This window comes from Asterias amurensis, chromosome 1 (genome assembly GCF_032118995.1).
Source record: "Asterias amurensis chromosome 1, ASM3211899v1".
NCBI lineage: Eukaryota > Metazoa > Echinodermata > Asteroidea > Forcipulatida > Asteriidae > Asterias > Asterias amurensis.
The window spans coordinates 11,988,603-12,011,338 of NC_092648.1; the positions used below are offsets into that span (position 1 = coordinate 11,988,603).

At 37.4% G+C, this 22,736-nt stretch overlaps 1 protein-coding gene across 1 annotated transcript; it reads right to left on the reverse strand.

Moving 5' to 3' along the window:
- Positions 1–2,170: 2,170 nt before the first annotated feature.
- LOC139945727 (uncharacterized) lies at positions 2,171–17,441 on the reverse strand. The gene is made up of 2 exons (XM_071943103.1): positions 17,231–17,441; positions 2,171–9,005 (listed from the first exon to the last, which is right to left on the reverse strand). The coding sequence occupies exon 2, from the start codon at positions 8,254–8,256 to the stop codon at positions 7,096–7,098; it is 1,161 nt and encodes a 386-aa protein (XP_071799204.1). The 5' UTR covers positions 8,257–9,005; positions 17,231–17,441; the 3' UTR covers positions 2,171–7,095.
- Positions 17,442–22,736: the final 5,295 nt, after the last annotated feature.

The window sequence follows — 22,736 nt, forward strand, 5'->3', positions numbered from 1 at the left end:
TATTTTTGGTCTCGGTGCATTCTACCTCGCACCTATGACATTTCTGACTTTTCTTGTGTACACATTGTGTACGGGTCTGGATGGTGACTTCTCGCAGTTTAACTGTCAATAGTACCACTAGGTTTGTTTCTCTGAGTGAATTGACGAGTAATTAAACTGCTGTGTCTATTGAGTAAAGTTGTTAGCACAGCCAACAACAGGAAGCCCTAAACATGAAAAAGCCCTGTCAACGAAGCTCATTTTAAACCGTGCTGACAACATACTAGACCCGTTTTATGTCACACTAGAAAACATTGCTTCGTATTAACTGCTAAGCAAAAAGGGTTGCGGGAACCAGTCCTAATCATTGAATACGTTATGGCGTTTCAGCTGGTAACATTCTACTGAGCAAGGTGTTTACTACCGAAACATAAACGGGCTAAAGAATGTGTATACAGCTCAGATATGCAACCAGTAAAAAAATAATTGTAAATAAAGTACACAGGGTTTTCTTGAATTTTAAAAACAATCAGTCTAATTCCATAAAACTGTGAAACACTATCAATGATGCATTTTCCCGCTAAGCATTTTGCAGGCAACGAGTCGCAAACAAAAAAGCAGTAGCCTACACGATTTTTTGGCTGGTATGTTAAGCGAGATTTCTCTCGCTAAGCAGTTTTTGTTCTTATAAAATTCCTGTTCGCATATATTGTGCTTGGTGTGAAATAAAGCATGAACTCCCCAGACTTAGTTATGCGTACAAAAAAATTACTTTTTAATCGTTTCATTTATTTTAATAGTTTCATTATTTTATACATTTGTAGATAATTAATGTTCATTACTCAACATTCTCAAAAGATACAGGAACCCCTCATATTAACTTTTTTTTAAACATACTTATGTAAATATACTTTAGAAATAGCCTCATTTTAAAGGGATGGTACACGTTTGGTAATTACTCAAAACAAATATTAACTTAAAAACTGACTTGGTAACGAGCATTGGAGAGCTGTTGATAATATAAAACATTGTGGGAAACGACTCCCTCTGAAGTAACGTAGTTTTTGAGAAAGAGACAATTTCTCACTAAAGTAATAAAAGACTTCTAGCTAGAAGTCTTTTATTCCTATCTGAAAGCACACAAATTCGTCCAACAAGGGTGTTTTTTCTTTCATCTTATTCTCGCAACTTCGATGACCGATTGAGCCCAGATTTTCACAGGCTTGTTATTTTATGCTTATGATGGGATACACCAAGTGAGAACACTGGTCTTTGACAATTACCAATATAGTGTACCTTCCCTTTAAGTGTTGTTTTTGTTCCCTCGGGAAAACATGACTTTGTCCTGAAAAATACTGAGATAATAAAGTTTTCCAATACCCTGCAAAGAACAGTTTATGATAACTTGAAAATCCTCTTCAAAAAGCTCAAAACTTGTGTTTATTGAGGTGCTACAACACGTACCCATTAGAGTAATACAAATACATATCACCTCTAATATCAACAAATTGACCTTGCGACCTTGTGTAGTGTGCTTTGGTCAAACCATTATTAGAACAACTGAAATATTATTCAAGACCATCCATAGTGACAAACAATGAATACGTGTAAACAAATTGTACCAAATAGAACGTTTACTGTACACTGTCAGAATTTTCAAAAAGAAAAAGAGTTTGTCATTTAGTTTTAATGACTACTGCCTTGCCTTTCCATGATAGGTGGAACAGTTAACTTCTCCAAAAACCAAAATCATTATTTGTGTCAAGATTGAACAATTAAATCTCGATGTTCTATCGTTGATATTTCCTGCATTGACTTTTCTATCCATTTAAAGGATTTGGGTACTTTTTGTAACACAAAACACAATGTCCACAGATTTACATTAAATTTACACCGTTTGAAGATAGTGATAGTAGAAAGCGTACCTTAAAATATTAGTTGCTGAGATGTTGTAGGTTTTGAGATGTGTAAAAAACAATGTCATAAAAATACGTTGTTACATGCTAAAATAGTTTTCGTCTCATGAACACTGAGACGAAAATTATTTTCATGACATTGTTTTTACTCATTTCTCAAAAACTACAGCACCTCAGCACGTAATATTTTCAGGGAAGCTTTCTACTATCATTATCTTCAAACTGTGTAAGCTTATTGTAAATCTGTGGACATTGTGTTTTTGTCCTACAAAAAGTACATAGACCCTTTAAAGTGTTTGTGTGAAACTGGAACACCATACAATGTAAGCCTACAGGTTGTATATTTAGGTTTTTATGCCCTTTTCGAAAGCCCGACTTTGGCTTAGGTTTAGGCCGACTCAGTTACTTTGAAAAACGTACACCTTCGGTACGGAGCCTAAATCCGGTGACCACTTCAAAATCGTATTTTCGGAAAGACCCTATGTCATGCCCCCAGTTGCAATAGCAATAATGAATACCGATTCTCATCATCCATAACATGAACCTGGCTATTTTAACCCCCATCCACGAATATTTGTGTTTGTTTGTTTGGTTGTTTGTTTATATTGAGTATTTAATACACTCGATTAATATACATTTAGCATGGGTCATACAAGATAATGCAAACATTGCAAACAAACATTGCAGTCAATTATCCAAAAGTATATTTTTACCATGTTGCAGCGTTTGTGATAATTTGAATGGCAATTTGAACAATCCCGGGTCAATTTATATTTGTGCACAGTGGAAACTATTGGTAATTACTTAATATAATTGTTAGCATAAAAACCTTACTTGGTAACGAGTAATGGGGAGAGGTTGATAGTACATTGTGAGAAACGGCTCCCTCTGAAGAAACGTAGGGTGTTTTTTCTTTCATTTTTATCTCGCAACTTCGACGACCAATTGAGCTAAAATTTTCACAGGTTTGTTATTTCATGCATTATGTTGAGATGCACCAACTGAGGAGACTGGTCTTTGAAAATTGCCAATAGTGTCCGGTGTCTTTAATAATTACCATACTCAACAATTTTCCTGACTTTCTTTTAAGGATTCCTTTATTTTGAATCAATTTAGAACAGAAAAATATCCCAATTAAAAAGCACTACGACAGTGGCCATTTCGTGGTGTAGAAAAAAAAATTGCATCCCGGAGATGTGGAGGCAGAATCAACTATTCATCCATTAAATAACAATGGCTGCTAAACAATGCACTTGCTGTAAAATGAAATACAGTACAACACGTGGGCCAATATCCAACGTGTGAATAAACAATATACATGAGTTATTGACACCCTTTTTTATTTTAATAACAACATTATGGATGATGGTTTACCCATTTATCGTTCAAAATGCACACTTAAAGATGCTATGTCAGATTTTTTGCCCCAAACATTAACAAATTGATTTTTTTTTAGTGAATGGTATTTCAAAGAGTAATCACCCGCTCTAACGAAAAAAACTTTAACTTTTACTTTTAATGGTCAGGAACCATGACACAAATTTAAAACGTTTCTTATAAAACACATAAGAATTGGTCACGTGATATATTGTCGGGATCCCGACAGAAACTAATTTTGAGCACTTTATTTCACTGCTACTAATAATTGGCGGACTTTTTCGAGCAATGACTCAAATGAAAGCTAGTAACTTTCTCGACCCCCATGAAAAGTTTTGAGTCAAATCGGCCAAAAATCTGACATAGCATCTTTTAAAAATGTGCGGTGAAATTTCGCATAAGTGCTTCAGGGATAAATATTTCCCTTGATAGACCAAATTGGTGCAAGAATCAAGTCAAGTCAGCTCTAAGAAAATTAATTCTCCGTAACTTTCTGGTTCTGGAAGATTAACATTCTTGTATTGTGACCTTTCATTACAAATCGAAAAACAAACTGATTTTTGTGCGTTTCAAAAGTCCAACATTTTGTGTGACAATGCATGTTGCTCCATATTACATCAATTATAACGTTAACATTTGAATGTATGGAAAATAACCCAAAACAGATATCCAAACTCAAATTAATTTTAAAAGATGATTTATTGTACTGTCACAAGCTTGCAATGACGAGTGAGTGCTTATAATAACACGGTTGTCCTGTGCATCAGTCCTGAAGAAATGGAAATACAACTTGTAATACATGTACATGTCAATCTAGGGCTATTTGTATGCACAGCCGAGAAAGCCTTGTGCATAATTTAACACTTAAGTTATTTTCAGCCCAAAGCAATCGTGCAAGTTGTATTCACAGTTAACACTCAACATACCTGCGTGAAGCACTCAGTGTAAACATGTCAAGATTCTTTTTGCATATAGGGGTGATCAAATTTGGTGAAAAGATAAACAGAATACTTGGCTTGTCTGCTGGACAGAACAGTGCACCCACATTGAGGACCATGTTTTAGCTTTACAGAAATTTGAAATATTTATTTTTCTGGCATATTAAAACGTGAACCAAACCAATAACTTGAGACAATTTCCCTTGTAATCTGCAATGAAGATGAAGCGAATAAACGTTTAATGGCACTGGACACAATTAGTAATAACTCAAAATGGAGAGCAATGGAGATCTCGAGAGCTGTTGGTATTACAAAACATTGTGAGAATTAATTTGAAAATACCTTACAGGCCTAAAGGTTTCTTTTAGGCATCTGAAAGCACACCAATTTGTGCAACAATAATTGGGTCAAAAGTTTCACAGGTTTTTTTAAGTTTCATGCATATATTGGGATACACCAAGTGAGAATACATCTGCTTAGTCTTTGACAAAATACTAAAGGCGTCCAGTGTCATTAAAGGCCCTGTACTCGTTTGGTGTTGTCAAAGACCAGTGTTCTTACCTGGGGCCAATTTCATAGAGCTGCTTAAGCAAAACAATTGCTTAAGCACAAAAATAGCTCGCTTATTTTACACATGTTACTGGCCAAAATTTCCTGCCATATACATTGCTTATAACTAGTATTAAGCTGTTGTTTACTTAGCATTACAATTGAGTGGAGTCTTTGCCGGTAATCTGATTTTACTAAGCAATGATTTTTTTGCTTAAGCAAAAATTTTTGCTTAAGCAGCTCTATGAAATTGGGCCCAGTTAACAAGCCTGTGCAAATTTGGGTTCAATCGGTCATCGAAGTTTCAAGAAAATTATGAAAGACAAAACACCCTTGTTGGACGAATTAGTGTGATTTCAGATAGGAATAAAAGACTTCTAGCTAGAAGTCTTTATTGTTTTAGTGATAAATTACCTCTTTCTCAAAAACTACGTTGCTTCAGAGGGAGTCGTTTCCCATAATGTTGTATACTATCAATAGCTCTCCAATGCTCGTTATCAAGTCAGTTTTTAAATTAATATTTGTTTTGAGTAATTACCAAACGTGTACCTTCCCTTTAACTGAGTTTACATGTGACATGTTCGACATCACCTTGATAATAAAGAGACCCATCACATAGCGTGGTGTATTTTTCCCTTTCTTTTTTTCTTACATTGGAAAATTGAAAATTTAGACTCAGAGAGTCAGGATAGGCATGATGGAAACAACTGGTAATGTCAAACTTAAAACTACGGTATGTTCATTAAGTCAATGCAATAGCCATGACTGGTTCGCTGCTTATCTTTGCTTAGCAGATAAATTTGCTAACCAAACTGACAGCTTCGCGACACAGGGCCAATATCTACATTAATTCCAGACAACTTTTAGTTAAACCAGACACACTGAGAGATACGTTAGTTTTTCCTGCCATCGTCAAAAACATGAGATCAATTTAAAGTTATACAAAAATACAGCAGGCTAATTATTCATTAGTTTTAAAAATGCATATTTGGTGTTTTTCTTTCATCACTTTCTCGCAAGTTTGATGACCAATTGAGCCCAAATTTTCACATGCTTGTTATTTTATGCTTATGATGAAACACACACAAGTGAGAACACTGGTCTTTGACAATTACCAAACGTGTACAGTGCCTTTAAACACAAGCATAAATTAATATAGTCTTACTAAAATAAATTAGCATAAATTAAGTATCCACAAGAACAAATACAGCACATTGTGTAGGGACTTGAGAAATTCATTACGTTAAAATTGAAAAGAAACTGTAAGCTTCGGTGGGTCATCTCAAGACGAAGGAATATTTTATTATATAATAATTTTTTACAATTTGAGATATTATAATATTAGACACACCGAACTAGCTGCGGCACAAGTTTAAACCTTGGTCAAGTAAAACATTTTGATAAAATCTTCTGAAACGTTAGTTGGATGAAAGTACAAGTACAGTCGACCCTCTTTTTTAAAGAGGCTGTCTGCTTTTATTGTGAATTCTGAGTTCCAAAATCTCATTTTTGTAATTTTGCTGGAATCTTATATAACGAGAGCCTCTTATAATGAGGCAATCTTGCCAGTCCCAAAGGCAGTGGACACTACTGGTAATTACTCAAAATAATGTTTAGCATAAAACCTTTATTGGTGACGAGTAATGGTTAGATGTTGATGGTATAAAACATTATATCGGAAGTTCGATGACCGATTGAGCTCAAATTTTCACAGGTTTATTATTTTTTTGCATATGTTGAGATACACCAACTGTGAAGGCTAGTCTTTGACAATTACCAATAGTGCCCAAAATGTGCCGAGTTGTTATAGAGGGTTTCCATCGTCCCTTTCTTTCCATGACACATTTTACAAAATTACCTTAACTTTTAAGGTAACTTTACAGTAGTGCTAAGTGGGAAAATGACCTTTTATCAATTTTGCTTGTAGCTAAATTTATGAGCATCCCTTGCAATGGATACCTCTTTGATACAAAAAACAATGTTCGAGACTTTTTTTCCGTAAGGAACATATCGAGACTGAAGGTTTTGTGTTTGTTTCTCTATAAATGTATATTCATGACAAGTGCGAGGTTGAGCTTTATGTACATCCAGCAATATATATATTTTTTTGGCAAACCAGTAACTTTGTGACTTTTGAAAACATCAAATTAACTGTTGGATGTTTGGTTGCAAGAAAAATTAACGAAATTTGGCAACGTTTGCTTCATGCACACTCGGTGTTGAAAACCTTTAAATTTACATCATAAATAAGTTACTGTTTCCTTACTTTTATAATACATACGGAAAGTGCAAGTTTGCCTTAATTAAAATAATGGCACACCGGCCTACACAGGTCCTTAGATAACTTCAGATTGCTCAGATGTTGCCAGTTTTGGAGCACTCTCCTGGTGGCCTTCTACTAGCCAAGTCCTACATTTAATGTCAGCTTGTGTAACATCTCGGATGAGGTTAGGTTTGTCTAGCTGCTCCCCGTGCGTCCGCTGTCTCTTCTGTTGCTTGCGTTTCTTCTTTCCAACTCTCGTGGAGGGTTTGGAGTACTGCTGTCGGTCTGCCTCAACCTTACCGTTCGCGTCCCATGGAGAGCAATCCATGTCCACTGAGTTGTCCCTTACTCCTTCAACATACTCAGGAATTCTAAACTCTGGTTCTATACTCTCACAACTTGGTTTAGATTTGAGGTTGCCAAGTCGAGTTTTAGTATGACCTTGAGATATCTGTGTGTTTTTACTTTGCTCACATAGATCAGGTTTTTTGAAGAGTTGTTGGGAAGTGGAAAGACTATTGGGGCTGTTGAATATGTCAGGGAACTTGGTTTCAGACTCTTTGGTTTTAGAGTGCTGACGATGGTTGTTTTTACCTCTTGGTGATTCCAATTTGGCCAGTTTCCGAACCACTCCGTCTGTCATATCCTTGTGGTGGTTACAGTTCTCATCGATGTGACAGTTGGATTTCCTCAACCGTAGAAGCTCAGAGTTATGAGATCTTGATTTAAGATCTCGCTGTGATGATTCACTGTCCTCAAACTCGTCATCGTCTGTGTCATCGTCGTTGTCGTCCTCGTAGCCGTCCGGTGTGTCACCAACCCTCGACGACCGGCGCCAAGCGTTGTTCATGAGAGACGGGCAACTCTTCGACAGAGGGATGCATGTGTCCCGGGACCGCTTCGGGAAACTCAGGGAGGTTCGCGATTTCCTAGTACTCCGGTCATGGTGTTCGGTATTGGACTGAGACGAGCCGTTGATTCGTGGAAGTACGAAGCTGTCTGACATTGATGACTGGTTCACTGTTAATCTATCAGGTCCCTTCTTGGACTTGGAACGCCATCGAGTCGTGAGGAACTGAGAGGTCCTGGATTCCTCATCAGAGTCATCTGCCGAATCACAATTCTTCTGGATGCATTTACGGTTTGTGCTTAGAGGAGGGAGTAAAGAGACCTCCTTAGGTCTGGATTCAACAACGGGACTATCACTGTGTTGGGTGCCGTGTAACATCATCATGAGACCTTACAGCACCCGAAATCCATGAGCAAATTAACAACTCCAAAGTCACCACTCGGTATGAAATAATGTGTGCATTTTTCTATCAGCGCTTATTAGTTAATCCTTGTGTAAGACGCATGGGTGAATCGCGAGTGATGTTTCTTCTTTAGTTAATTTGATGGACCACTCCACCTCACAGTTCTGATGAATGTTCAAAGTATATCCGATTAGAGTTTTTACCTATTTCAGATGCCCGATGGTTTTCAGGTCTTTTGCACGAACTCGCTGAAGGTTGATGAAGGAAAACAATCTCACAAAACAGTATTAGTTAATGCCATTGCGACTGCTGACTACATCCATTCGAAACTGCGTTACAACTGTCAATCTTTCACAGCGGCAGGATGCGACGATGGTCATTCAACAACAGTGTCAATATACCGGTGTTTAACTTGATAAGACCGTCAATGCATGAATTACAGATTTGTTTTGTTCAGAATGCTCCTTGATGACAAAATCCTCCGTGGGTTTAAATCCAAAAGGTAATGTCTCCAATGACAAGGGTAAGATAGCATCTTACCAGCCGGTCTTGTTGTCAATGTTATGTAAGCAAAGCACTGCCTCCTCACGCTCTGCAACACACGAGTGGTTGACACAAGACGCTGGGTGTTCTTCCCCTAGTAGGTTGTTGTACTCTGACCACGGCGGTGTGAGCTGTTACAAATCGATGACAACACCAAACAGCCGTGTTACTACCAACCTTTCATTATCTACAGCACAGACACGGTGAACAAAAAGATATCGACTTATTGCCATGCAAAGATAACTGAGCGAGAGAGAAAAAACCTACGCAATCCTCGGCCCTGGGTTTACACGCACTAAACATAAAATATTAATCGAGATGAATTGAAGAAGATTTGTTGACCTTTCGTCTGGGGAGGTCGCTATGGGTCGATTATGGAAGGGGGTGGGACAATGGTCGTTGTTGGCGTTAGGGGTGCTTTCTTTTCTCTTGGTGTTTTTGTGTGGAGTGGGATGAGGGGTCTTAGTGAGGCAATCAACTGTGTCAGAGTGGTGAATTCTGGGTTACCAGCTAAGTATTCACTCATGCATGATTTATACGCCTCGTCCTGGAGGAGGGGGGGGGGGGGGGGTAATTCAGTAGTTAGTTAACGTCGTGGGTTCAGGTTTTCACAAAAACTCAAGAGATTTCCTTGGTTTTCATAAAGTCGATCAAAAGGGCTCATTGAAATACTAAAAATAAAAACAAGGGAATGGAGAGCGCAATATCTATATTTTCTCAACCAAGATAAACCAAACCGATGCTGGTTGGTAAATAGTCTGCTGATGCCCTCTGAACTGTCAAATTAAAGTGTGCGTTTACAATTGTTACCAGGTAGGCCTATATACAGGGAACAAAGACAACAGTTAATGACAACTGTTCTGAGTGAATTATCGTGTAACGATGGCGACGCGGCCATCTTTCGCATTTCTTTCGTTCAAACCGATGTAATCAAACCGAGACTGTAAGTTAAACAGTCGTTTAGAGAACGTTACGAAAGGTTTTGAGAGACAGTTAAAGGTCATGTTTTCGTTGTATACCTTTAAGACATGTATTTGTGTACGATGTGTAAGCTGGTTACATACTCGTCACACTACGAATTGGTTATAATACGTTTTTATTTTCACAGGGAAAAACACAGAGTACGGTGCTTAATATTTATTAGTTTGGGTAAAACACAAAAATAAAATAAAATTATTCTTGTGATCAAGCAAATGCGGGGTAGGGATGATGAGTTGTGATGGGGACTATAAAGATGTTGCTAAAGATGGTGGTGAAGATTGTGATAAGACGTTGGATGATGATGGTATAGATACATAAAACGATTAGTTAAAGAGAAGACGGGAAAGCCTGCTACCTTTCCCGTCATTAAACTATGTCGACAAATGAACCCGGAATGTTTTATGCAAAGATCTGTGGATGTTTTCGTCGTCATCATGTCGAACCATAATCGTTTATTTGTTGAAACTATATGCGTGGCAGTGAGGCAATATGGTAGAGAGAGAGTTTATATTATCTCAAATCGATGAAACTCACATTTATTTCCTTACTTCATGAAAACAGTAGACCTACAAAGCCATAACAATAATGTATTTATAAAGAAGTAACCAATTAACAAAGCTCTTTTACAATGCAGAAAATCATTGAATAAAGTATTGAGGCATCATCTTGAAGCCGAGTCTTGTGGTGAGATGCCTGATGAACAGACAAACCTAACCAAACAATTTACGTTTTTGTGTAAATTGTCCTTGTCTTTAGGGCAGAGGAAAAACAAGCTTTTGCTTCTTCTTTTCCTACATGTTAACGTCAAACTAGTTCTATTTATTGTTCTGGATTAAGTTTTCCTTTGTACACTTATTATATGTTTTCTGAACAATGTTATCACACTGTGTTGATTGGTGTTGACATGTAATAAATGTATCTGAAATGAACATAAACAGGAACAAAAACGTACTGCAACCTCCTTCCCATTATCATCATATAGCGCGTTCTACTTTCCACACAGATGCACGGAGTGTGCACAAACCCAATCACTTCCAAATTGTGTTCAACACCTGCTCACGATCTAATCATAGATCTTAACGACAACTATTGCTTCTGTAACATTGAGGGGCAGACAGTGCGAACAGAATAATAAGACAACAAATGTAATTTCACTGTTGAATTCACCTGTTAACGGGCGTGCAGTTTTCACTGAGCTCGCAAAATTTGACGAGTAAAGCACACGCGCAGTATTTTTTTCTTTACACGAATTTATGCAGCCCACGTAAGAGGAATGAAAATACACTGGGTCAGTTTTATACACGTTTTTGGAGCGTACTGGTAGTACGGAGTAAAGGCACAACAGTCAAAACTGTATGTTATTTTTGTTAATCTTTAAAAGAACTGACAAAATTGATGTAAAATTTGAAGAACCTGTGATTCAATTGACCATTGAAGCAGCGACCATGCCAAGTGACTACCTATGAGGGGTGGTTTCGGTGAGGATTACAAAACCCTTGATTGCTGTAGTGCATATCTGTTGTCTTCTCGATATTATATTTGAACATTGCGTTGTACAGTTCTTGATTGGCAGTCTGAACCTTATTGGTTACTGAAACTTTTTTTTTGCAAGTCGCCAGACACACAAGGCCTGAAGGCCACTTCAAGGGGTGGGCTACAATTTGTTTTTGTCCAGAGGCCACCTATTTCTAGGGCTGAAACAGGGTCATCCCTTTTACAGTCCATGGATGTAGGCTTGGGTATCACCATAATTATCTTCCTCGTTGTCGTTATGAACTTTGCACAGGGTTCAAGTATGGTGGCTGTCTTCTTACTCTGACCAGTGACTGTGAATTGTGGAGAGAAATAAAACAATAACAACAAGTAGTATAAGTTATGGTATTCATCTGGATTTGTTTGATGAAACTTTCCATGGTGGGAATACGATATGGAAAATGTTTGCGGTAACATCAGGCAATGACTGTCTCTAAATGAGTTGGGGTGGTTCTGAAAAGAACCGTTGGTTTCGACCATCGACTCGACGTTTCGATCAGTATGCCTCTGATCGTCTTCGGGAGAAAAATCGGATATTGTTAGCTCTTGGCAAAACACATTGTAAGCAAACTTTTATTTGCAAAGTCTTAAAAAGTCAATGTTATTTATGTCCAAACTAAACAGATACCCAGAAGTCTAACCACCTTAAACGACGTGTGTAATCGGTTGTGCACTTTGGCTGGCACCAATACTTCAAAAAGGGTTTTTGTTCGGTTGTGTTTGTTCGTCAGTTCTTTATCATGGCAACCACTCCAAATAGAAGCAAAAGGTGTCAATGCAGAACTCAACGTAGATAATTAAAGGGAAGGTACACTATTGGTAATTGTCAAATACCAGTATTCTCACTTGGTGTATCCCAACATGAGCATAAAATAACAAGCCTGTGAAAATTTGAGCTAAATTGGTCATCGAAGTTGTAAGAAAATGATGAGAGAAAAAAACCTCTTGTTGGACGAATTTGTGTGCTTTCAGATAGGAATAAAATACTTCTGTCTAGAAGTCTTTTATTATTTTAGTGAGAAATTACCTCTTTTTCAAAATCTATGCTACTTCAGAGTGAGCCGTTTCTCACAATGTATTATACTATCAACAGCTCCCCAATGCTCGTTACCAAGTCAGTTTTAAGTTAATATTTGTTTTGAGTATTTACCAAACGTTGTACCTTCCCTTTAAGCACAATTTGAACAATGGGAATAATTATATTTTTTGACGAGCTACAGTTCTGAACCACCTGCCACTCGAAACCAAACAGCACATTCTACACACCCTTTGTACATGGATTGAGTCATTAATAATAACATTTTTTATTATTATTAATATCCACATTATTTGATAAAGAAATGGGCGAGTCTGATGGCTTGTTGACACCAACTACATCAATTTAAGATGACCTTTGTATAGTTGTCGAGTGCATACAGATCATGTTTATCTTATTTGTTCAGGGAGGTTTATTGTGGTGATTTAAGTCAATGATAACTTCATGTACATTCCAGCGTTTCTTTGTAAATGTCTGAACCGAAGGACCCCCCCCCCCCCACCACCACCAAAAAAGAAGGGGAAAGGACACAATCATCACAATCTCTGTATAATATTCCGATGTTGTTAAACTTAATTAAGGAAGAATTAATTTTTTAAGTTGAAATGTTACATATTTAATGTGCTGCCCAAACTGCTGACATGTTTACTGTCTTTGAATCAAGTTAAGGTACAGTTAAGTCGCGGCTGACGCAAGTGATATGCATTTTGTTCAACCTTGTATTATTTCAACTTTACTACTTTTGGACATAAAACCTGGAGTGATATTTACTTTTCTAAGACAGACTTTAACTGGGTATTGTTTTATAGGGGGAGATTAACGATTGAATATAGGCCAGTAGTACCACCAGACTATAAATTAAATAGTCTTCATAATACTGGCAGTATATGACAGTGATAAATGCACAGGCATCCAATTTAGTGGGTAGGGCCGCACTCCGTAACCACCGTGAGTAGGTGAAGGGTCAGGCTGAATTATGTTTCTGAATCACACCTTTTCCGTGTGAGAAGCGAATGTAGAAAGCATGGAAGTTGAAATAATTATTTAGTTTTTCTAATAGACAGAGTCCCCGAGAAATCGGGAAAAATATTATGATGAGTACATGTTACCTCACGCTAAAACAGTTCAAAAATGTCTTCCCTTCGAAACATTCCAAGCCCCAAATTTGAAAACGCGAGGTCAAACACACCCCGCGACAAAATACTCGTGACGTCATCGGCGAAAAGTTAGGGTGCGTACGTTTAGCTTCCCTGGGTCGACCCCGGTCTGCCCCGGTATGTTCGAATAGCTTTGACGGGGCTGGCTCACCTGGGTCAGCCCCCATCAGTGCCCTGCTTGTGGAGTGGGTCACTTGGGGTGACCTGAGGTGCATGCCGTCACCACGATAGGGCGAGTGTGATCGTTCGATTAGCTCTTGTCAGGGGCTTACATGCATGGGTGACCACCGCGGGGTAGACCCAGGGAAGCTAAACGAACGCACCCTTAGTTTGGACCTGCCTATAATGAATGTGCGTACTGAGCTAAAAGCAAATGCACCGCCAAACTTTCTAAATCAATTGTAAAAAAAAGGGTTATATAAAGAACTCTAGACAGAAATGTTATTATATTTCCCCCTTCTCTTACTCATTTGTGCGTTGCCGGGGCAATGGCTTCTGCCGGGCCAAGCATTCATTTAAGTCAATCAAAAGATGTCCTTGAGAAATGACAAAAATAATACCCCAGATTGACGTCACGATGACGTATATTATTTATGGCACAACAGGACCTCTCTGAATCATTCAATCTAAACATGACCGTGCTTTTGGTTCACGCTTGGGAATGTTATTATTTTTATATTATTTATTGGTAGCTGATGCATATTGAATGAGCACCTTGCGTAGGTGAATCATCCTTTTTCACACGACAACAATAGCAGGGATCCCTTGCTAAATTTTAGCATGGTTGTGACATTTTGCTGCTACACTAGCTTCTCAAGTAAGAAGATAAGAATGGACGTATAACAATCCATCAACCTACCGGTTTGTGTAAAAGAAACACGGTATATGCCGCCTTGTGTTCAACTTGAATACGATTGGACCTAAAACATACATTTCAGATACATTTATTACATGTCAACATCAATCAACACATTGTGATAACATTGTTCAGAAAACATATAATAACTTGTACCAAGGAAAACTTAATCCAGTTAATGAACAATAAATAGAAAATAGTTTTGACATTAACATGTAGGAAAAAGAAGAAGCAAACTTTTTTTTGCCTCTTCCCTTAACCCCCGGAATTATATTTACTTTTCTAAGACAGACTTCAACAGAGTACTATTTTATGTGAGAAGGGGTTCGAGATAAACGATTGAATACATTAAAGTATCGGCCATAGTACCATCATACTATACCAGTATAGTCTTCATAATACGAGAGAAGCACAGTTATAAGTTTAAGAGCCATCTAATGTGGGGTGGGCCCCAGCCAACCGTGAGTAGGTGAAGGACAAAGCTGCAACTTGATGTTTCAATACTTTTCCGTGTTTAAAGGGTCTGTGTAACTTTTGTGGGACAAAAACACAATGTCCACAGATTTACACTAAACTTACACAGTTTGAAGATAACGATAGTAGAAAGCTTCCCCAGGTGCTGTAGTTTTGGGGAAATGAGTTAAACAATGATATGAAAATAATTTTCGTCTCATGAGACGAAAATTGTTTTAATCATTTACAAACGTATTTTCATGACATTGTTTACCCATTTCTCAAAAACTACAACACCTCAGTAAGTAATATTTGAAGGGAAGCTTTCTACTATCATTATCCTCAAACCCTGTAAGTTGAATGTAAATCTATGGAGATTTTGAAAAGGTACCCAAATCCTTTAAAGGCACTGGACACCTTTGGTAAATGTCATAAACCAGTATTCTCTCTTGGTGATATCCTCAACATATAATGCATATCATTAAAAAAAACTGTGAAAGTTTAGACTCAACTGGTCATAGAATTTGCAAGAGAAATGACAGAAAATCGACCTTGTCGCATATACTTTGTGGGTTGCATGATAAAAGGCTTCAGCTGAAGTATTTTATTATTTGAGTGAGAAATTACCTCTTTCTCAAAAACTACGTTTATTCAGTATTTATACTATCAACAGCTCTCCATTGCTCGATACCACGTTATTATTTTGAGTAAATGCCAACAGTGGATTAGAAGGCCTACAGTATAAGAACAACTAGAAACAAAATTTCAAAATTGTTATTTCCCCCCCCCCCTCCCTTCCTCTTATTCAATCGTGCGTTGCCGAGGCAAATGACTTCTTGCGAGTCAATCAAGAGGTCCTTGAGAAATGACAAAAAATAATACCCAGATTGACGTCACAATGACGTATATTATGAAACAATGGGACCTCGCTGAATCATTCAAGCTAACTATGTTATATTCAGGACGGTTATCACTTGGGAATGTAGTTATTTTTATATTATTTATTGGTAGCTGCTGTACGAGCATGTTGCGTGGGAAATCAGACTTTAAAGTCCTTTTCACACGATATCCATTTAACATGGGTCCCTTGCTTGATTTTAGCTTGATTGCAAAATCTTGCCAATATTGCACTCCGTGTGAAAGGACAATAGAAATGCTTAGACCGAAAGGTCCCAAGTTAAATCTTTTCGAGCAGGAATTAAGAAAATGACGGATGTCCAATATTTCGCATTGTAAATCAACCGTACCTACGCCGGTTTGTGTACAAACAAGATATAGGCTATAATTATTTAAAGACACTGGACACTTTTGGTAATTGTCAAAGACCAGTCTTCTCACTTGGTGTATCTCAATATATGCATAAAATAACAAACCTGTGAAAATTTGAGCTCAATTGGTCGTCGAAGTTGCGAGATAACTATGAAAGAAAAAACACCCTTGTCACACGAAGTTGTGTGCTTTCAGATGCTTGATTTTGGGACCTCAAATTCTAAATCTGAGGTCTCGAAATCAAATTCGTGAACAAAAATTCTTTCTCGACAACTACGTCACTTCAGAGGGAGCCATTTCTCAAAATGTTTTATCTATCAGCCTCTCCCAAATACTTGGAACCCTACTAATCAATGCGCATACTTGCTCTTTTAAAGGGAAGGTACACGTTTGGTAATTACTCAAAACAAATATTAACATCAAAAACTGACTTGGTAACGAACATTGAAGAGCTGTTGATAGTAAAAAAACATTGTGGGCAACTGAAGTCTTGAATTCCTTTCTGAAAGCACACAAATTCATCCAACAAGGGTGTTTTTTTCTTTCACAATTTTCTCGCAACTTCGATGACCAATTGAGCTCAAATTTGCACAGGCTTGTTATTTTATGCTTATGTTGGGATACACCAACCTGATCTTTGACAGTTACCCAACGTGCCTTTAAGCATATACATCCGTTTAGGCCTACATACTATTGACAATTACAAGCTGGAGCTATGTCAATGTAATGTTTTGCAAGAAATGTATTGTTCAATGCCTGCAAGATGAGGCCTAGCTGACAAAACTCCATTCTTTGGCCGCACCCCCCCCCCCTCCCCAATGAAGCCCTCGGGAGGCCCTTATTTGAGATCTGCTATTTTGAGATTAAATTTTACCAGAGTAAATTGTTACATTTAATAAGCTTCATTGGGATATTGAAGGAGTCAGTCCACCCCTAGAGCAAGGACCCATAGATCGTGGTCAACTGTCTGAGAAAGGGCAGACCCACGATCACTAATACATGCCTACAACGTTACATTCCACCATAGAGCAAGGAATGATTCCACCGACTCACTTCCCAAATAACGCGAACTTTTATCTATTACTGCATAAGATTCTTCACCAAAAAATATACATAAACAAACTCACCTTCGTGGTTACCATGGTGACTTATAAATAATACTATTGCAAATCGGTTAAATTGATACAAGTCACAATCTATAAGATGCATCGTCCACGGACCAGAGTCATGCCCAGACTAACAGCGTCTTCACACCCCGCCTGTAACACACATCACACCTCATATAAACGACTATGTTCGTGACCAATTCAAACCACAGTTGGTTACTAACCGTCTCGTCTAGACCTGGCTCTCCCCCATACAAACACACACCGAGACAGAAGTGGAAACAATCCAATATATATTTTGTTGGGGTGTCCCCCACGTTGGTATTGGCTCATATTTCAGGATACAACTGTTCTAGTTCGCTTCATATGGACTGCAAGACGTCTTATTAAAGACGTGCAAGTTCAGTGGGCCTGTTTTTATCAACAACAAAGCGTTGTTATTTTTGTCCAAATCGACCCAAGACGTGATGTCGCAGTGAAAGTTTATTACTTTCACGTTTTCCGGGTTCGAAAGCCACGAACCTTTAAAATATTCACCAGCTTAAAGGCAGTGGACACTATTGGTATTTACCCTAAATAATTATTGGCATAAAACCTTACTTGGTAACGAGTAATGGGGAGAGGTTGATGGTATAAACATTGTCAGAAACGGCTCCCTCTGAAGTGACATAGTTTTCGAGAAAGAAGTAACTTTCAACGAATTTGATTTCGAGACCTTTAGATTTAGAATTTGAGGTCTCGAAATCAACCATCTGAACGCACATAACTTCGTGTGACAAGGGTGTTTTTTCTTTCATTATTATCTCGCAACTTCGGTGACCAATTGAGCTCGAATCTTCACAGGTTTGTTATTTTTTTATGCATATGTTGAGATAACACTAAGTGAGAAGACTGGTCTTTGATGATTACCAATAGTGTCCAGTGTCTTTAAAGGCAACGTATATAATTGTGTTAATCCTATACAAATGCAGGTACAATAATTTTATGAAAAATTCTTTTCAAAAAGGTCAGAACTAGTCCATTAGGAAGAATAACCCCTAATATAGGAATACACAATCTGAGAAGCGTTACTGCGGTTACGCTTCTCAAATTCAAATTTTGGGGCGTACAAGTTTGTATCTTTTTACATAACCTAAATACTCGGAAGTGAAATGTTTCTCAAAAAGCTTTATACTATCGAAAGCCACTGTAAAGGCTTCTTATAACCAAACGTTGTTATTGACGATAATTTTAAAAGTGATTACCAAACGTATACTTTCCCTTTAATACAGCTCAGCCCAACCCATTGTGTTGTTGACTGAACAATATATCATTTGCCTCACAATATGTTATTTGTTTTTAGTAAAGAGTATTAAAGGAACACGTTGCCTTGGATCGGTCGAGTTGGTCTTTGAAAAACGTTTGTTATAATATGCATATGGGTAGAAAGATGCTGTAAAAGTAGAATACAATGATCCACACAAACATGCCTCGAAATTGCACGGTTTTCCTTTTACCTCGTCAACTAACACGGTCGGCCATTTATGGGAGTCAAATTTTTGACTCCCATAAATGGCCGACCGTGTTAGTTCGCACAGTAAAAGGAAAAGCACGCAATTTCGAGGCAAACTTGTGTGGATCATTGTATTCTACTTTTAAATTATCTCTCCAACCATATGCATTTGATAACAAACGGTTAAAAACGCTTTTTTATAGACCAACTCGTCCGATCAAAGGCAACGTGTTCCTTTAAAGACACTGGACACTACTGGTAATTGTCTTAGACCAGTCTTCTCACTTGGTGTATCTCGACATATGAATAAAATAACAAACCTGTGAAACCCTTGTCAAACGAAGTTGTGTGCTTTCGGTGCTTGATTTCGAGACCTCAAATTCTAAATCTGAGGTCTCGAAATCAAATTCGTGGAATATTACTTCTTTCTCGAAAACTACGTCACTTCAGAGAGAGCCGTTTCTCAGAATGTTTTATACTATCAACCTCTCCCCATTACTCGTTACCTAGTGAGGTTTTATACTGATACTTAATTTGAGTATCTACCAATAGTGTCCACTGCCTTTAACCTTTGCAATTTCTAGAAAATTTTAAATGTTTGAAAATTTGCCATGGTAACCTAGCAACACCCATGACAGGAAACCTAATTCTTTCTTCGGGTTATATCTCACCTCCACGGTTCACTGTTGTCATTTACCAAAACAACGAAACCGTACCTTTTGTATATAAGAAATAATTATATATAAATACATTAGTTCTGTTTAAGGTACGGTCGGAAATTAACTCAATAGATCAAACTTGACGTCCAGCTTGCCTACAGTTAATACCCAGGGACGTCGAGGGCAAGCACTCAATGCCAAGGTTATGAAGAATACGTCTATAGAAATAGAAATACTCTGTCATTGAGTTAGCATTAGGCTTTATAAAGTGATACAATATCTTTGTTGTCCTCCTTTATCCAAATCCGTCGGCGTTGTCGTGAATTATTGAGTACTGGGAAAATTCACAGAATTAAGATATTATAACAATACAGGGTTAATAATAAGGGTTCGTCGTAAAATGCCATATTTAATTTGTATCACGTGTGAGGTTTGAATCTAAGAAGATTGATATAATTCATAATATATATCAGTAATTACTCACATTAGTCGTTCTAAAATGATCTAGGTAGTCAATTTGTTTCCAGCACTTTTTCTACGATTTTTGTTTCGTCTTTGGTGAAATAATGTGTTTCATTTGGGCTTCGACATATCAATATTATTTGTTTTAATATTATTTCTAAATTGTATTGTATACAAATTTCCCTTGTCATTTGATTCACGTTTTTGTATTTCAGTTTGTTGTCTGGTTAGTGTTTCCACTTTTTGTTTTTTACTCTGTGGATTTTGAGTTTCATAAGTTGCTGTTTATATACTTTTTTTCTTGTAATTAATGTGTTAACTTGATTCTGTGTATTTTGTAAACAATTTGTACTGTTTTAAATGAGCTTGGTGTAAGAGAGCAGATCTCTTTTGAATTCACTTTTTTTTAGAGTTACTTTTGCCATTTTCTGGACGGCCTCTGCTCTTAATATTGTCCTGTCAATAGAACTAAAATAAATAAATAATTCATCACAAGGAAAGATGAAAACCATTTAGAGTTGGGTTGCAAGGTGTTCATTTGAAAGAAATCCTTTAAGTAGTTTTGCCTTCACAGTGTGCATGGTGGTGATGCGAGGTGGTGATGCGAGGTGGTGATACGAGGTGGTGATGCGAGTGGATTGGAAGGGGGTAGGCACACCATCACACAAGGGGTTGTCTAAAACAAAACTGACATCAGACATGAATTTCCAAAACAGCGAATACAGTTTATTTGGAACACACGAGTAGCCTTCAACAACAAGAGTAATATAAGAGTAATATTTTCATTATAAGAGGAAGTTATTTTCAACTTAAATGTTTTTCATAGTTTAAAGCAACGTATATAGATGATTAGTAATTACCGAATAAATACGAGTTTCAATCTGAAAGTTCATTAGTTAAAAAGTTCATCAAGGCCTGATACTTCAATGAGGCGATTCCCTCTGTTTCCCTTTAGGGAGTTTTCAACAGAAATTTACAGACTTCTATTTGAGGTGTTATTTTAACACGAATAAAACGCCTTGGTACTCTTACCCTTTCATAAACCAACATTAGGCCTGAACACAAGTAACAACCCCAAAGACAAATGTTTCTGTCAGAGAAATGATTTCATTGCCGAGGGCAGGGCATTTGATAACCCTCACTGTTGCCCTAAAAAAATACCTGATGTGACAAGAATATTATGCTGCTCTTGCCCAAAAAAACTGTACTTTTCACAGTTTGGTTGTATAATGGTGTGTTTATTGATAACCAAATGTTGGGAACTAATTTTCCTTTTAAGGACCACAATGATGAAATGCCCTCTCCGTATGAGAGAGAGAGAGAGAGAGTGATTTAGTTCAAAAGTCAAAATCAACATATGGCATGTACAATCTCTCACAGAACCATAGCAGGTGTTTTTGTTTTGTTCGTAAATAAGCCTCTTTGTTCATATCGATTTATTTATATTTATCCCCTTTTCAGACTATAAATAACTGTCCCTGTACATCACGGGGCGTTATTCAATGTTCTGCTATCTTGGTTTTCTATGACCCAATGTGACCCAACCCTAGGCAGGGTGGATAGGATAGGAACATTGTCAACCCATATATTGGTCAACATAAATCAGTCTCATAATGTATAGAATTAAAACGTTTCTATTTGTGCAACCGCTTTCAGCACCTTATCGGTAGTGCACTTTATAAGACTCTTGTAGGTCAAGATTAGAATGTACGAAATTGTTTGTCCAAAAACCACTAATATTACATCTATCCCTTCAATATTTTGAATAAAAGAGGCAAACACAAATTTTCGATCATAATTAACAATATACGTACAAAACACCTTTAAAAAAAGTATTTATAACCACAGACCAAATGATCTGCAATATAAAACACTTCCCAACTTCCATTATTACCCAACTTCCTCACATATGCATCATCAAAATGAATGCAGCTGTGAAAAGAAAACAAAAACTCTTGGTTAAATACAACAGATGTTTGTGTATAGGTGCAGTTGCCTTCGGGAGGGCCGTGGGTGAAATTGGAGTAAATTTCAATTAACTTTTGGTTTTGGATTAACAAGAGTAATATCCTTACAACTAAGAAGTGTCTGGCAAGACAGGAGTGGTAATGAACTGGAGCGGTGTAATGTTTCCAAAGTAATTTTGGAATGAGAAATGTTTTCCTTATTTAGAGTAGGTTTGTGTGTACTTGAATGTAATGATACACCCCACCCCCACCAACTGCAATGCAGTAGTCGCTTATCAAGTTCTATCATCTTGTTTTTCCTACCATTCAAATTATTGTTAATCAAACCGAGGATAAAAGGAAATAGTCGTCTGGCCCCTTCCCAGAAGAATGAAAAAGCGTATTTAGAAAAGCAATTTTCACAAGGAGAGCAAGACTAAAGACGGTATCATGAAAATGATATTTTTTAGTTATGTTAACAAAAATATAGCTTGGCTGCTCGACAAAACATTTCTCTTTCAAACACATAATTATATAATTTTCATAATACTGAAATTTGTAAAGTGGAAGATGGTACAAAGTGAAATGAGTACAATATGTCCACAGAATTTAACAGAATTTTTTATATTACAAACTTAATTACAGATTCAAACTTAAACACATGGCAGTGTTTTCCCTTAACACTGGTCCGATGCCACAAATGGCAAATAACATTCTGAGGACCAGTTGAAACTCGGTCCAAGAAGTGGTCTGGCTGGCTCAATGCTTCCCACAGCTACCTGTAAGCCAAAGGCCATCACAAACTGTTCACATGGCCAACCTAAATTGACAGAATAGTATATGATTTTACATTTGCACTGATGGGTGTAAGCACTGTATACTCAGTACTTTCCTGAGTTCTGTGACAGAAATCACAGGCATGTGAGTGTGTGGGATTCGAACCCACAACTTTGCCAATCTAGAGCAGA

Excerpts from the sequence above, each read along its gene's own strand:
- LOC139945727 (XM_071943103.1), bottom strand. The coding sequence starts at position 8,256 with ATGATGATGTTACACGGCACCCAACACAGTGATAGTCCCGTTGTTGAA.